This window comes from Lipotes vexillifer, unplaced genomic scaffold (genome assembly GCF_000442215.2).
Source record: "Lipotes vexillifer unplaced genomic scaffold, Lipotes_vexillifer_v1.1 scaffold1009, whole genome shotgun sequence".
NCBI lineage: Eukaryota > Metazoa > Chordata > Mammalia > Artiodactyla > Lipotidae > Lipotes > Lipotes vexillifer.
The window spans coordinates 1466747-1481125 of record NW_006772405.1 but is presented as its reverse complement, the minus strand read 5'-3'; the positions used below and the strand labels follow the sequence as shown (position 1 = coordinate 1481125).

The following is a 14379-nucleotide window of genomic DNA, read 5'->3' as shown; positions in this document are numbered from 1 at the left end:
GGAAACAAGGTTCTGAGACACGAAATGGCTCTGCCTAGGTGAATAAGGGGCACAGCCCGATCCGCTGCCAGGCAGCTCGGCGTCAAAGCCCATGAGAAAAGCCTGGACTTGCCTGGCTGAAAAAGACCTGAGTGCAGAAGACATGACAAACAGCAGCCTCTGTGCCAACTAGGGCCCCCCACATAGTGTTTCTAACATGTCTGAATTAGATGCCAATATTTAACACTTGGGAGACTTACATCAAAGTTTCTGGTTTCTCTTGAAAGATCAGAGGATATGGGCACAGTGGAATCACATTTCTACATGGCAACTGAGGGAGATGGTTTATAAAAAATGGCTGCAATTATTTCACTCTCTGTATCTACACCCTTTGAATATGACTTTGAAGCTTCTCCCATCAAGAAGTGGGGAATACTTCTCCACCCCTTGAGTCTTGCACAGCATGCCAATGCCAAGCCGAGATCTCAAAAGGCAGAGCTGAGTCTGCCTGTATGTCCCAGATATATAAGAGAGCACAGCCAACATCAGCAAAGCTGACGCGCAGACACATGAGGGTGTTCAGCCAGGACTAGAAAAATCATTTACTGAGCCCAGCTAAACCACTAACATGCATAAGTGTGACCTAAATAAATGTTTGCTTTAAACATATTTGGGGGATGATTTATACTTTAAACCACTATATTTGGGTCTGTTTGTTATATAGCAGAAGCTACTTGATACAGCAACAATCAGCCGAGGCTGGGCTGCAGCTGCACTCTATACAGGGTCTCTTGGCTCTGGTTTGCCACAGTCTCCACTACTCCCTTTTGTCCCACATCTGGCATCTTGCTTTCCTCATTGCTCACTCCTGTAGAAATGTATTTAGTGACCCTTGCAAAAGCCTAAGTTTGTAAGTTCCATGAAAGGATCAAAGGAAGCAAAGGAGAAAATGAATGTAGGTTTTTTTGAAGGCTGGGATGGGTTACGACATGGGTACTTCAAAAGGAGGCTTCAGAGGGTAAAGGGGTAAGGATAAGATAAGGAAGAGAAGGAGGAGAGGTAGCAGGAGGCTCCACATGAGAAAATATAAACTTCAAAGCCCTAAACCTACACTGTCTTTCTCTTGGGTATAAAGGAAATGTCTAAGTAAGATGAAATAACAATAATAACTTCTGTTCCTCCTACTCTACTCTGCTTTCCAGAGGATGACCTTCATCTATCTTCATTTGGTGAGCCTGTCCTTGGGAAGATATAAGCCTTTTCAAAACAGAAAAGAAGCAGAACAATTCACAGGCAAGGAAATACAAATACCTCTTAAATATACAGAAAGATATCAAGGGACTTCCCCGGCAGTCCAGTGGTTATGACTCCACGCTTCCAATGCAGGGAACACGGGTTCAATCCCTGGTCAGGGAACTAGGATCCCACATGCTGTGGGGCAACTGAGCCTACGCGTCACAACTAGAAAGGTCGAGTGCCACAACGAGAGAGCCTGCGTGCCACAACTACAGAGCCCACGCACTCTGGAGCCCTCGCACCACAACTACAGAGCCCAGGTGCTCTGGAGCCCACCCGCCACAACTACAGAGAAGCCCACGCGCCGCGACGAAGAGCCCATGCACTGCAACAAAAGATCCGGCATGCCATAACTAAGACCCAACACAGCCAAAAAATAAATAAATATTAAAAAAAAGGATGATCAACTTTTTTTTTTAACATCTTTATTGGAATATAATTGCTTTACAATGGTGTTAGTTTCTGCTTTATAACAAAGTGAATCAGTTATACATATACATATGTTCCTATATCTCTTCCCTCTTGCGTCTCCTGGAGATAAATGCACAATGAAACATTACTGAGATGCCATTTTTCACCTATCAGTGGTAAATACTCTAAAGTTTAACAACACACTGCTGGTAACGCTGTGGAGAAACACCCTCATATGCTGCTCATGGGAATATCAATTGGTATAACCTTTACAGAGGGCAATTTTGCAATATTGTCAAAATTATCAATACATACTTTCTTTGACCTAGCAATTCCACATCTGGAAATTTAATTTACGGATACACTTGAACCTCAGTAAAATAACATACGTTCGTGAATAATCACTGTAGCACTGTCTGTAATATGAAAAGAATAGAAACAGACCAATGTCCATCAACAGAGCCCAGTTAAATAAACTGCAGAACAGCCACAGAGTAGAAGAATACGTGGCCATTCAGAGGATCATACATGTATATATTGAAATGGAAAGACCCCCAAGATATAATGTAAGTGAAAAAAAAAATTACAAACTTTCATTAAAAAGATGGGGAAAATAAGAGTATATATTTGTATTTGCTTGTATAGGCATACAGGAACTCTGCTAAGATCCATAAGTAATTTAAAAGTGGTTACCTTAACTTTGTGGGTAGGAGCAGTAATTGGGTGGATAAAAGGACAGGGTTGGAAGGTCTTTTTACTGTGTAAATTCAGATGTTTTAAAGCTTTTGAAACATGCAACTGTTACCCGTTCAAAATTTTAATTAAAAAAATTTTTTTTCTACATATCTCTACCTGGACCTCCCACTCAGTGGTGCCAGCTCTGGGCTGTGAGACCACCCAGAGCAGTTCTGATCCTTTTCCATGGGGCAAGACTCTAGCCATCTGTCAAGAGGTCCCCCCAGGTGATACAAACCTGTTTCCTGCCACTGCTGCTTACACCACATGGTTCCCATCATCTCACTGCCCTCCCTATGGGAGTCACGAGTGCTGTTCACCAAATGTTTCTGCTTTTCCACCTCTGAACACATGGCTGGATGGCAGGCCCTGGCCTCCTGGTAGCTGGACGAAGCCATGTGATTAGTTCTGGCCCATGAATTTTGAGAAGCAACGAATATCACTTCTGGACTAACAGCATTTAGTTACCAGTGTTAGAACCCCAGAGCACGTTTTTCCTTTGCCAAGTTACTGGCAATATTCCAGACAGCAGTTGCTGTCAGCTTGAGTCTCAACACGAAGAGCCCCAAGTTAACCTGCAGTGGAGCATAAGGAAGGTAGAAACCTTGCTGGTTGAAGCCACTGAAAGAGTTGGGAGTTGTTTGTCTCTGCAGCATAGCCTAGCCTAGTCTGACTGGGACACTCCTGAAGCAGTGTGAGCAGCACCAAGCAGGGGTGAGACTTTAACAGCCTCTGACCTTGGGGTCCATGAGGGTCATTATACTCACAGCACTGCCTCAATGGTGTCCTGGATCTCCCGCTGCAGCTGTGGCTCCATCCGGTAGGCCTCCACCAGCAGCAAGGCCTGTTCATAGCTGGCACAGTACACTTTATAGACTTGCTCCAACTCCTCTTGGAATTCCAGGAATAAGTTGCCTGACAGTGAAAAGCAACAAGGAGTTCTCAAAAGCATGTCTGCATGTCCTCTTGCTTAGGACAGAGAGGTGGTGAGTGACACAGCTAAGCATTCCAGCTCTGGAGTGAGACTGCCAAGCTTAACCAGTGTTGTTGCCTTGGGCAAGTCACCTCATTTTCCTGAGCTTCTGTTTTTTTCATCTCACTTCCAACAGGCTGCTGTAGGATTAAGTAACAGAATGATGTAGAGCTCAGACTGGTACACTGCCTATATTTAATAAATGGTAGCTACAATTATAGCAATAACATTGATAATTCTCATATTTAGACAGTGCTTTATAGTTTACAAAACACACTCATGTTATATCTTTACAATTACTATGTGTGGCAAGTACAACTCCAAATGCTCTGTTTATAAAGAATCCCTACAGCACAGCATGGATAGTCACAAATGTGGGCTTTGGAGTCAGAGAGAAGTAAGTCCAGATCACCAGCCAACCCTTTCCCAGTAGCGTAATCTAGGGCGAGTATTTGACCCCTCTAACCCTCCATATTTTCACCTATAGACTGGAATAAAAATAGTGCTCACCTCCAAATGTTCATTGCGAGGATTAAATCAAATAACGCATGTAAAGCACCTGACACAAACTTCATTCAACAAAAATTTACCAACTGCTTATTTATTGACTATGTGCCAGGCACTCTTCTAAGTTCTGTGAACAAAACAATGACCCTGCCTCATGGGGCTGATATTATAGTGGGGAAGACAGACAATAAATAAATATATTACATATGCCAGGTAGTGATGAGTACCATAAATCTAAACAAAGCCAGATAAAGAGTTAGAGAGTGGTAGGAGGTCTATTTAGGAAAGACCTTCATAAAGACATGGATATTTATCAGAGACCAAAAGAACCCAGCCCTGCAGAAATAGACACAGATGTAGAGAACAAATGTGTGGACACCAAGGGGGGAAAGTGGTGGGGGGGTGGGGGGGGTGGTGGGATGAATTGGGAGGTTGGGATTGATGTATACACAGTAATATGTATAAAATAGATAACTAATAAGAACCTGCTGTATAAAAAATAAATAAAATAAAATGCAAAAGTTAAAAAAAAAAAAAACCCACCCCTAGGAATGTCTGGGGGAAGAGCAGCACCAGGCTTAGGGAAGGACAAATGCAAAGACCTGAAGGCAAGTGAACGCTTGACAGGTGGGTGACACAAGAAGGCAGTGTGGCTGAAACACAATGAACAAGGGCACAAAGTAGAGAAAATAAACAGGAAACTGAAGCCAGATCATGTAGGGCCTTAAAGTCAGTAAGTAAGGTGTAGTAAGGTGTTTGGATTTTATTCTTATGGTGGCAGAAAGCAAATGGAGGGTTTTGAGCAGGGGTGACATGATCTGATTTCTGTTTGAAAAGGATCATTCCCATGCTCAATTTCAGCAGCACATACATTAAAGGTAGAATAACACAGGACAGATTAGCATGGCCCCTGCACATGAATGACATGCAAATTTGTGAAGTGTTCTATATTTTAAAATCAGAAACTTATGAGAGTGATTATTTTTAAGGGGAGATAGAACGGGGTGGAAAGAACAGGGAATGGGTCAGGGTAGTAGGGATGAGAGGGGAGCAATGCTTCGCTGAATATACCTTTCTATATAGCTCCGATCTTGGAACCATGGTAATGTTTCACATACTCCCAAAATAAATATATAATTAACACCAACCAGGATGTGGAGGGGGAACCCCAAATAGAATACCAACAATAAGGAATGAACCTAATTCTATTACAAATGAATAACATAACCACACTGAAGGGTGTAGGAAGAAATTAACGTAAGTAACTATTTTTCACAAAGGCACAGGTTAGTAATGCTGATTATAACATAATAAAAAAATATTTTATGTGTCTACTAACTTTGAACAAATAAGTAAATACACTGAAGACAACGGCAGCCATTTTTACCTGTCACAGAAAGATGCTACAAATAAGAAAAGGTGAAAGACTAGAAAGAACCCTGAGGTGCTGGACTGGAACTGGAGGTTATCAGTAGGAACTCATGGTTTTAAATATTTTAAATATATAAATACAGATGGATAGATACAGAAAGAAATGTAGATATGTGTACATACATGTGTTGGTATATACACATATATTTCCTAACTCTGTCAGCTAAGAGGGGCTAGAAACAAAGACACCCCAGGAGCAATGAGCACACCTAGATCTTAGAACCTGGTGTCTAAATACCATTCTCCAAAGGTAGGAACCAGGGCTCCTAGGGAAAAGACTGATTCCAAGGATGAGGCAGGGAAAATACAAGATGAGCCTAGAACATCGTGTGGGGTCAGAAAGTAAGAAAGTGCTCACAAATTGTTGGAGACATACTGAAAGGACACAGGTGACAACTTGAAAGAGTTCCCTATGGCCAAAGCTGGTAAAATTTGAGCAAGAAAATGAATATTAATAGTACTGGATTCTGACTCATGGAATAAAGTAAATATCCATGAGTTTATACTTATATAAATAGTAGAATAAAGAAATGAATGGGTGAGGGACTTCCCTGGTGGCGCAGTCGTTAAGAATCTGCCTGCCAATGCAGGGGACACGTGTTAGATCCCTGGTCTGGGAAGATCCCACATGCCACGAAGCAACTAAGCCTGTGCACCGTAACTACTGAGCCTGTGCTCTAGAGCCCACATGCCACAACTACTGAAGCCCGAGCGTCTAGAGTCTGTGCTCCGCAACAAGAGAAAGCCACCGCAATAAGAAGGCCACACACCACAATGAAGAGTAGCCCCCACTCGCTGCAACTAGAGAAAGCCTGTGTGCAGCAACGAAGACCCAATGCAGCCAAAAATAAATAAATAAATAAATAAAATTTATTAAAAAAGAAATGAATGGGTGGGACGTCCCTGGTGGTCCAGGAGTTAAGAATCTACTTTCCAATGCAGGGGATGTGGGTTCAATCCTTGGTCGGGGAATTAAGATCCCACATGTTGCGGGGCAACTAAGCCCGTGTGCCACAACTAGAGAGCCTGTGTGCCACAACTAGAGAGAAGCCTGCTGCAACAAAGAGCCCACGCACCACAACAAAGACCCAGCATAGGAAAAAAAAAAAGCTGGCAAAATTTGAATAAGGTCTGTAGAGTTAATAGTATTGCACTGATGTTAATTTCCTCATTTTAATAATTGTACTATGGATACGTAAGATGTAAAAATTAGGGGAAGCTGGAAGAAGGGTATATAGGAGCTCTCTATTATTTTTGTAACTTTTCTATAAGTCTAAAATTATTTCAAGATAAAAAGTGTAAAAAGAACCTTGAAGACATCATGCTAAGTGAAATAAAACAGTTACAAAAATACATATACTATATGATTCCATTTATATGAGATACCTAGAGTAGTCAAATTCAGAGAGACAGAGGGTACAATAGTGGCCACCAGGGGCTGGTCATCAGTTTAGGATGAGGAAAAAGTTCTAGACATGAACAGTGGTGATGGTGGAACAACAATGTGACTGTACTTAATGTCACTAAACTATACACTTAAAAATGGTTAAAATGGTAAATTTTATATGTTATATATATTTTACTACAACAAAAAAGAAACTTTAAATAAAAGACTTTTTAAAACACTGCACGTGGACTTCACTGGTGGAGCAATGGTTAAGAATCCGCCTGCCAGTGCAGGGGACACGGGTTCGAGCCCTGGTCTGGGAAGACCCCACTTGCCACGGAGCAACGAAGCCCATGTGCCACTACTACTGAGCTGGCGCTCTAGAGCCCGCGAGCCACAACTACTGAGCCCGTGTGCCACAACTACCGAAGCCCACGTGCCAGGGGCCTGTGCTCCACAACAAGAGAAGCCACTGCAATGAGAAGCCTGAGCACCGCAACGAAGAGTAGCTCTCACTCGCCGCAACTAGAGAAAGCCTGCGTGCAGCAACAAAGACCCAACGCAGCCAAAAATAAATAAATGAATAAATAAATTTATTAAAAAAAAAAACCCAAAACCCTACATGCTAATGTTATAACTGCTATATTCATAATTGCCAAAGCCTGGAAGCAACCAATTTGTCCTTCAGTAGGTGAATGGATAAATAAACTGTACTATATCCATACAATGGAGTATGATTCAGTGATAAAAATGAAATGAGATATCAAGCCAGGAAAAGACACGGAGAAACCTTAAATGCATATTACTAGATGAAAGAAGCAACTCTGAAAAGGCTGCGTACTGTATGATTCCAGCAATATGACATTCTGGAAAAGGCAAAACTATGGAGACAGTAAAAACAGCAGTGGTTTCCAGGGGTTGGGGTTGGGAGAGGGATAAACAGGCAGAGCACAGAGGATTTTTAAAGAAGGGAAACTATGTATGAAACTGTAATGGTGGTGTCGTACATTATACATTATTCTAAACCCACAGAACTAAACAACACACAGAGTGAACCCAATGTACACTATGGACTTTAGTCAATAATAATATATCAATATTCATTTGTCAGTTATAATAAACGTACCACACTAAGGCAAGGTGTTAATAATAGGGGGAACTGTGTGGGGGGAGGGGTACATGGGAGCTTTCTGTACTTTCTACTTAATTTTCTTATTTTTACAGACTTAATTTTATTTATTTTTGGCTGCGTTGGGTCTTCATTGCTGCATGTGGGCTTTCTCTAGTTGTGGCGAGTGGGGGCTACTCTTTTTTTTTTTTTTTTTTTTTGCGGTATGCGGGCCTCTCACTGCTGCGGCCTCTCCCGCCGCGGAGCACAGGCTCCGGACGCGCAGGCTCAGCGGCCATGGCTCACGGGCCCAGCCTCTCCGCGGCATGTGGGATCCTCCCAGACTGGGGCACGAACCCGCATCCCCTGTATCGGCAGGCGGACCCTCAACCACTGCGCCACCAGGGAAGCCCGGGGCTACTCTTCATTGCGGTGTGCAGGCTTCTCATTGCAGTGGCTTCTCTTGTTGCGGAGCATGGGCTCTAGGCACACAGGCTTCAGCAGTTGTGGCACACAGGCTCAGTAGTTGTGACACACAGGCTTAGTTGCTCTGTGGCATGTGGGATCTTCCCAGACCAGGGATTGAACCCACATCCCCTGCATTGGCAGGCAGATTCTTATCCACCGCGTCACCAAGGAAGTCCCTACTTATTTTTTCTTTTTGTTTTTTTTCGCTTTTGTTTTGTTTTGTTTTTTGGCCATGCCGTGCGCCTTGTGGGATCCTTGCTCCCCAACCAGGGATCAAACCTGTGCCCCTGCAATGGAAGTGCAGAGTCCTAACCATTGGGAATTCCCTCTACTTAATTTTTCTGTAAATCTAAAAGTGCTCTAAAAAATAAAGTCTATTAGAGTTATACTATGCTGAGACTAAACCAGAAGTCAAAATGGAAATAGGAATAGCTATTAGTGGCTCCTACAAATACCCAGGCAAGAGTATTTGGTTGTGTATCTGGGGGAAAGTGGTGAGGGTGAAGAGAAATGTATTAGTCACAAAATGGCAAGTAAGCCACGGACCACGGGAAGCCCAGGTGACCCTACTGCTTGCTAATGCTGGGCACTGTACCCGTGAAATACAACAGGCCCCGCCTTGAGACACATCAGATGGTACCTAGACCAGCGTCGTCCAGCTCTCAGCAAAGACTCCCACAGCAAGACTCCCACCCCAGGAACCAAACCCTCTCCCCAGTGCTGGTCAAGCCAATCCTCAGAGAGAACTCCCTCAGGAGAAGCCCCCAGAACAAGGGAGAACATGACCAGGAAAGATTACCCGAAACTGCAGCTAGGGAGAATGTGTATGATAGGGAGATCAGCCAGCTGCAGAGATGATCCCACTAAGAGATAGCTTGGGCGTAGCCTAAAACCTAGGGGCAGTTCCCACATTCTTCATTACCAGGGTGATCCTGCACAGGAATGCAACTAATGCTAAAGAAACCTTACCATACCAGTACATGGCCAGAGGCAGGGGCACTTCAGTAACTGAAGGGTGGAGGAAGGCAAACTCCCCTAGAGCAGAGAGTAGAGCTGTCCAACAGGCAGGAATGCTTGGGACACCAAAGACTTATTTCCTCTCCTCTTGTCCTTCCTTAGTCACAGACTGGAAAGAAGTCACAGCAGCAAAGAGTTACTCCCAGTATCAAAACAGTACTCTACCTCTAGCTGGGAGAAATGAGAAAGGGAGGCATGAAGGCCAAGAGCTGGGGCTGTAGTCTGAAAGAGCTGTTCAAATCATGACTCAGCCTGGTCAAGCTGTGGGACCTTAGGAAAGTTAATTAACCTCTCTGAGTCTCAGGTTTTCCTTTAGTAAAATGGGGATAATAATAATCAACAAGTAACAGTGTCATGAGAATAAAAAGGGCTACTACATGTTAGGTACCCACAGTCATGGTTGGCACAGAAACGGGTACTATTTTCATGCAGAAGGCATGAAACTGAAGCTCAGAGACATGAAAGAGCTGTGGGTGGCAGAACCTTGCGAGTCAGACTCCAAGGCCCCTGCTCTAAACCACTCAACCTGCAAGCCACGGCCACAGATGGCTACTGGGCACCTGAAATATGGAGAATCTCAACTGAGATGTGCTGTCAGTGTAAAAGACACCAGGTTGCAAAGACTGTACCAAAAAAAAGTAAAATTATCATGAATAAGTTTTATATTGATTACATGTTGAAATATTATTTTGGATACATTGGGTTAAACGAGATATATCATTAAAATTAATTTTATCTGCTTTAGTTTTTTAATGTAGCTACTCAAAAACTTTAAATTTGGCTCACACTACATTTCTTGTAGACAACACTGGACTACAGCATGATGCCTTCCCATGATAGGACCCTGTGTGGGAACTCCTGTGAACATCTGCGTCGTGTTTGGAATCATTTGTAAGAACACGGAACCTGACTCACTTGGGAGGTTCACGCCCAAGGTCCAAAAATCTTTTAAAATGCTGGCGCTGGGACTTTCATGGTGGCACAGTGGTTAAGAATCCTCCTGCCAATGCAGGGGACACAGGTTCGAGCCCCGGTCCGGGAAGATCCCACATGCCACGGAGCAACGAAGCCTGTGCGCCACAACTACTGAGCCTGCGTTCTAGAGTCCATGAGCCACAACTACTGAGCCCACGTGCCACAACTACTGAAATGAAGCCTGCATGCCTAGAGCCCGTGCTCTGCAACAAGAGAAGCCACAGCAATGAGAAGCCCGCGCACCGCAACGAAGAGTAGCCCCCTCTCACTGCAACTAGAGAAAGCCCGCGCACAGCAATGAAGACCCAACGTGGCCAAATAAATAAATAAATAAATTTAAATGCCGTGGCTATGGGGCTTCCCTGGTGGCGCAGTGGTTAAGAATCTGCCTACCAATGCAGGGAACACGGGTTCGAGCCCTGGTCCGGGAAGATCCCGCATGCCATGGAGCAACTAAGCCCATGTGCCACAACTACTGAGCCTGCACTCTAGAGCCCGCGAACCACAACTACTGAGCCTGTGTGCTGCAACTACTGAAGCCTGCGCGCCTAGAGCCCGTGCTCCACAACAAGAGAAGCCATCACAATGAGAAGCCCATGCACCGCAACAAAGAGTAGGCCCCGCTCACTGAAACTACAGAAAGCCTGTGTGCAGCGACGAAGACCCAACACAGCCAAAAATAAAATAATAATAATAAAATAAATTTTTAAAAAAATGCCGTGGCTATGGAATTGGGAAAAGGGCCTTCCTTGCATAGCAGGGCCTGGGGGCTGAGAGGGGAATAGAGAGAACTGGTAGGAGCCAGCTCAGCCTTGATTAGGCACAAAGTTGAACCTAGGAGAAGAAAAGCTATGTGGATTCTTTGTGCCTCTTTCTGGCTAACCACAAGGAGCAGAGGATGAGGAGGCTATTTTCTGTAGACTCAGTAAAGGCCAGGGAATAGGTTTGCCGAATTAGGGAGGGGAGGATACAAGATGCTCAGTTAAATTTGAATTTCAGATAAATAATGAAGAATATTTTAGTATAAGTATGTCCCAAATGTCCCATGGGATATACTTATACTAAAACATTATTCATTGCTTATGTAAAATTCAAATATAAATTGGGCATCCTGTATTTTATGTGGTAGCTCCACCAGGGAAGTAGTGAAGGCAGGGAATGGAGATGTTACCAGGTACGCTCAGAAGACAAAGCAGCACCTTGACTCTTTGCAGGTCAAGCAGGAAGGCAGAGATGGATAAGTGAGGACCCTTAACAAGGAATTAGTGGACCCTAGAACCCATAGCAACAGAAGATGCTAACCTCAGAGTCCCCAGAACCTTGGATTGTCTTCAACCTTAGGTTATAACAATTTCCACTCAAATAAGTGGTAATTATTAACAGAAATAAGGATAAAATGATAAAAGGTAAGAATATCTACCCAGATACTTAAAAAAAAATCTTGTTCCTTAATTTTGCATTTAAATATTCCTCTATTTAAAGGAAATAGTCACACTTTCACATTGCTGTTTTAATGAAGAATCATAATTTTAGGAGAATAGTAAACACACTATACACAGGCTTCAATCCCACTCTCTACTGCATGGAAACTGTTCAGTGCAGTAGTTGAGAGCACTGGCTCCAGAGGCCACCTGCCGCAATGCACATCCTCCTGGCTCTGACACTAGCTGGATGATCTTAAGCAGGTTACTTCCTCTCTCTGTGCCTCAGTTTCTTCAACTGGGAAATGAGATGACAGCAACTACCATTCAGGGTTCATGTGAGGATTAAATGAGTTAATACATGTACATCAGAAGAGTGCTGGTCATTTAATGAACACTCAGAAAGCTGGCCTTTTCAAAATGTGTATATTTGTTATTTTTAATCCCCACCATCACCATTCATGTCTAAGAAAGGGTAGAAGATTGGGGGTGTAAAGACCAGCGTGACTTGGGTAGATGCCCCCACCTCATCCTCTTTTCTGCCTAACACCATTCACCCTTGTCCCCTGACTCCACTTGAAAACCCTTGACCACAGAAACTTTGTCCAGCAGATGCGAAGAGGCTGCAGAAGACAGGGATGAGGTTTATACCCACTTGTCCCTCCTTCTTTACATCTGGTCATCCTAACCATTTCAGAATTAGGAGTCTTCCTTCATCTCTCACCTAGGTGGAGGTAAAGCCACCAGCTGGTCTCGCTACTTCCACTCTTGCTACACTCTCACAATCCATTGTCCACGGCTACCAAGGGGATCTTTGAAAAACAAATCTGATATCACTTCCCTGTTCAAAACTGTCCAATGACTTCTCATCACATGTAGAATAAAATCCACACTACTTACCAAGACCTAGAACACCCTGCAGGATCTGGTCCTTCTCTGCCTCTGCTATCTTATCTCCTAATACTCTCCCCTCACTCATTCCCCTGGAGCCACACCAGGCTTCTTTCTGCCTGTCCTTCAAATATCCCAGGCTCACCCCTGCCTCAGGGCCTTTGCATAGCTCTTCTCTCTACTCTCCCTGCAGATCTTCTCATAGCTGGCTCCTCCCTAACAGCTCTCAGTTCAAGTGTCCTCTCCTCAGGAGGCCTTCTCTTTTCTCAAATGTTACTAAAATTGTAATTCTTTAAATTACAAATTACTACTTAAAATTCTCCTGTTTATCTGTGTGTCATCTGTCTCTCTCGTTAACTTGTTAACCCATGAGAACAGAAGATTGGACCTTCTGGTTGATGCTGTGACCCCAACACACAGCACAGTGACTGGCACACTGCAGGGGCTCAGTAAATAACTGTTGAATGAATGAATGTGAAAGAATCCCAGAAGAAAGTCTCAGCCACTCCACTAACCAATTTTGTGTCCATTAGGATGTCCTCCCTGTCTCTAGGCCTCAGTGTCTTCATCTGTAGTGATGGGGTTGGACTGGATATTATTTGAGGGTCCTGCCAGCTCTGACATGCTATATTTCAGGGATCCCCAAAACAGCCTCTCACTGAGCTGCATTTCGCTGGAATGCTGGAGAAAATACAGCAATGATCACATGCCGAGACCAATTCCTCAGGAATCTCAGGCTGCTAACTGCCTGGTATTTTGCTTACCGATCAGCTGCACTTGTTCCTCTTCCCTGGCGGCTGTCTCCTGCAGATCATGAAGCAATTTGCTGTTCACCTTGATGATATCATCGATATTTGAGAACAGGACATCCAGATCTCCCTGTGGCAGCTGGAAGGAACAAAGGCACCATGGGAGGTTGCTTAGGAGTTCAGGAGAGTGACTTATTTTTGTAGGCTTTGGACAGTAGTCCAGAACAGTCACATCATTGGGGTTCCACCACTCTTGGGAAGACTGTCCCAGTGGGATGTTTGCAAGGACTTTGAAATTTTATAATTAGGTATTTTCATTACGCTACAAGAAGAGAGAGAGAGAGACGAAGTGCTCAGCATGAAAGGAAAGCTGAACTGTATTATCCTAGGTTTGCTGCCAACTATAATTTTTTTTCTCTCATTTTCCCCATCTGTCATGTAAGTGTGGGAAGTTGGACTTCTTTCCAGCTCTGACATACTTGGCACCTACCACCATTACCTTGAGATATATTCTGAACTCCAGTCCCTATGAACTAAGCTATCCCACTGTTAAAAAGGATGCAGGACATCTATATATGTGCATGAACATATATAGGACATATATATAGATAGACATCCTGGATGCACAATCAAGTGGGAAAAGCTAACTGTAGAAAAATAGAGTATGCTCTTATGTTTGCTAAAATAAGTAACAGGGAATTCCCTGGCAGTCCAGCGGTTAAGACTCAGGCTGTGGACCCGACACTGCTGTGGACCCAGGTTCGATCCCTGGTCAGGGAACTAAGATCCCACAAGCCGTCTGGTGCAGCCAAAAACAAACAAACAAAAAATAAAATAAGTAACGATCTATGTTTGTTATTTTAATGCCTACAGAGAAAAATCCCAATTTCTAGAGGGTGAAATATGAGACGGCTTTCACCTTCTACATTATCTATTTGATTATTTCATTCATTCAATAAACACTAGTTGAAGTCCACTGTTTACGTGCCAAGAACTGGGATACATTGAACTAAACACCCTTTCCCCTTATG

At 43.6% G+C, this 14379-nt stretch overlaps 1 protein-coding gene across 1 annotated transcript in view; it reads right to left on the bottom strand.

Moving 5' to 3' along the window:
- ARHGEF37 (Rho guanine nucleotide exchange factor 37) overlaps positions 1-14379 on the bottom strand; it is a 56678-nt gene that overhangs the window by 23055 nt on the left and 19244 nt on the right. The window contains exons 3-4 of the mRNA XM_007447501.1: positions 13364-13487; positions 3189-3336 (exon numbers count right to left, since the gene is read on the bottom strand). Coding sequence (XP_007447563.1) covers positions 3189-3336; positions 13364-13487 — 272 coding nt within the window. The remainder of the gene's footprint in view (positions 1-3188; positions 3337-13363; positions 13488-14379) is intronic.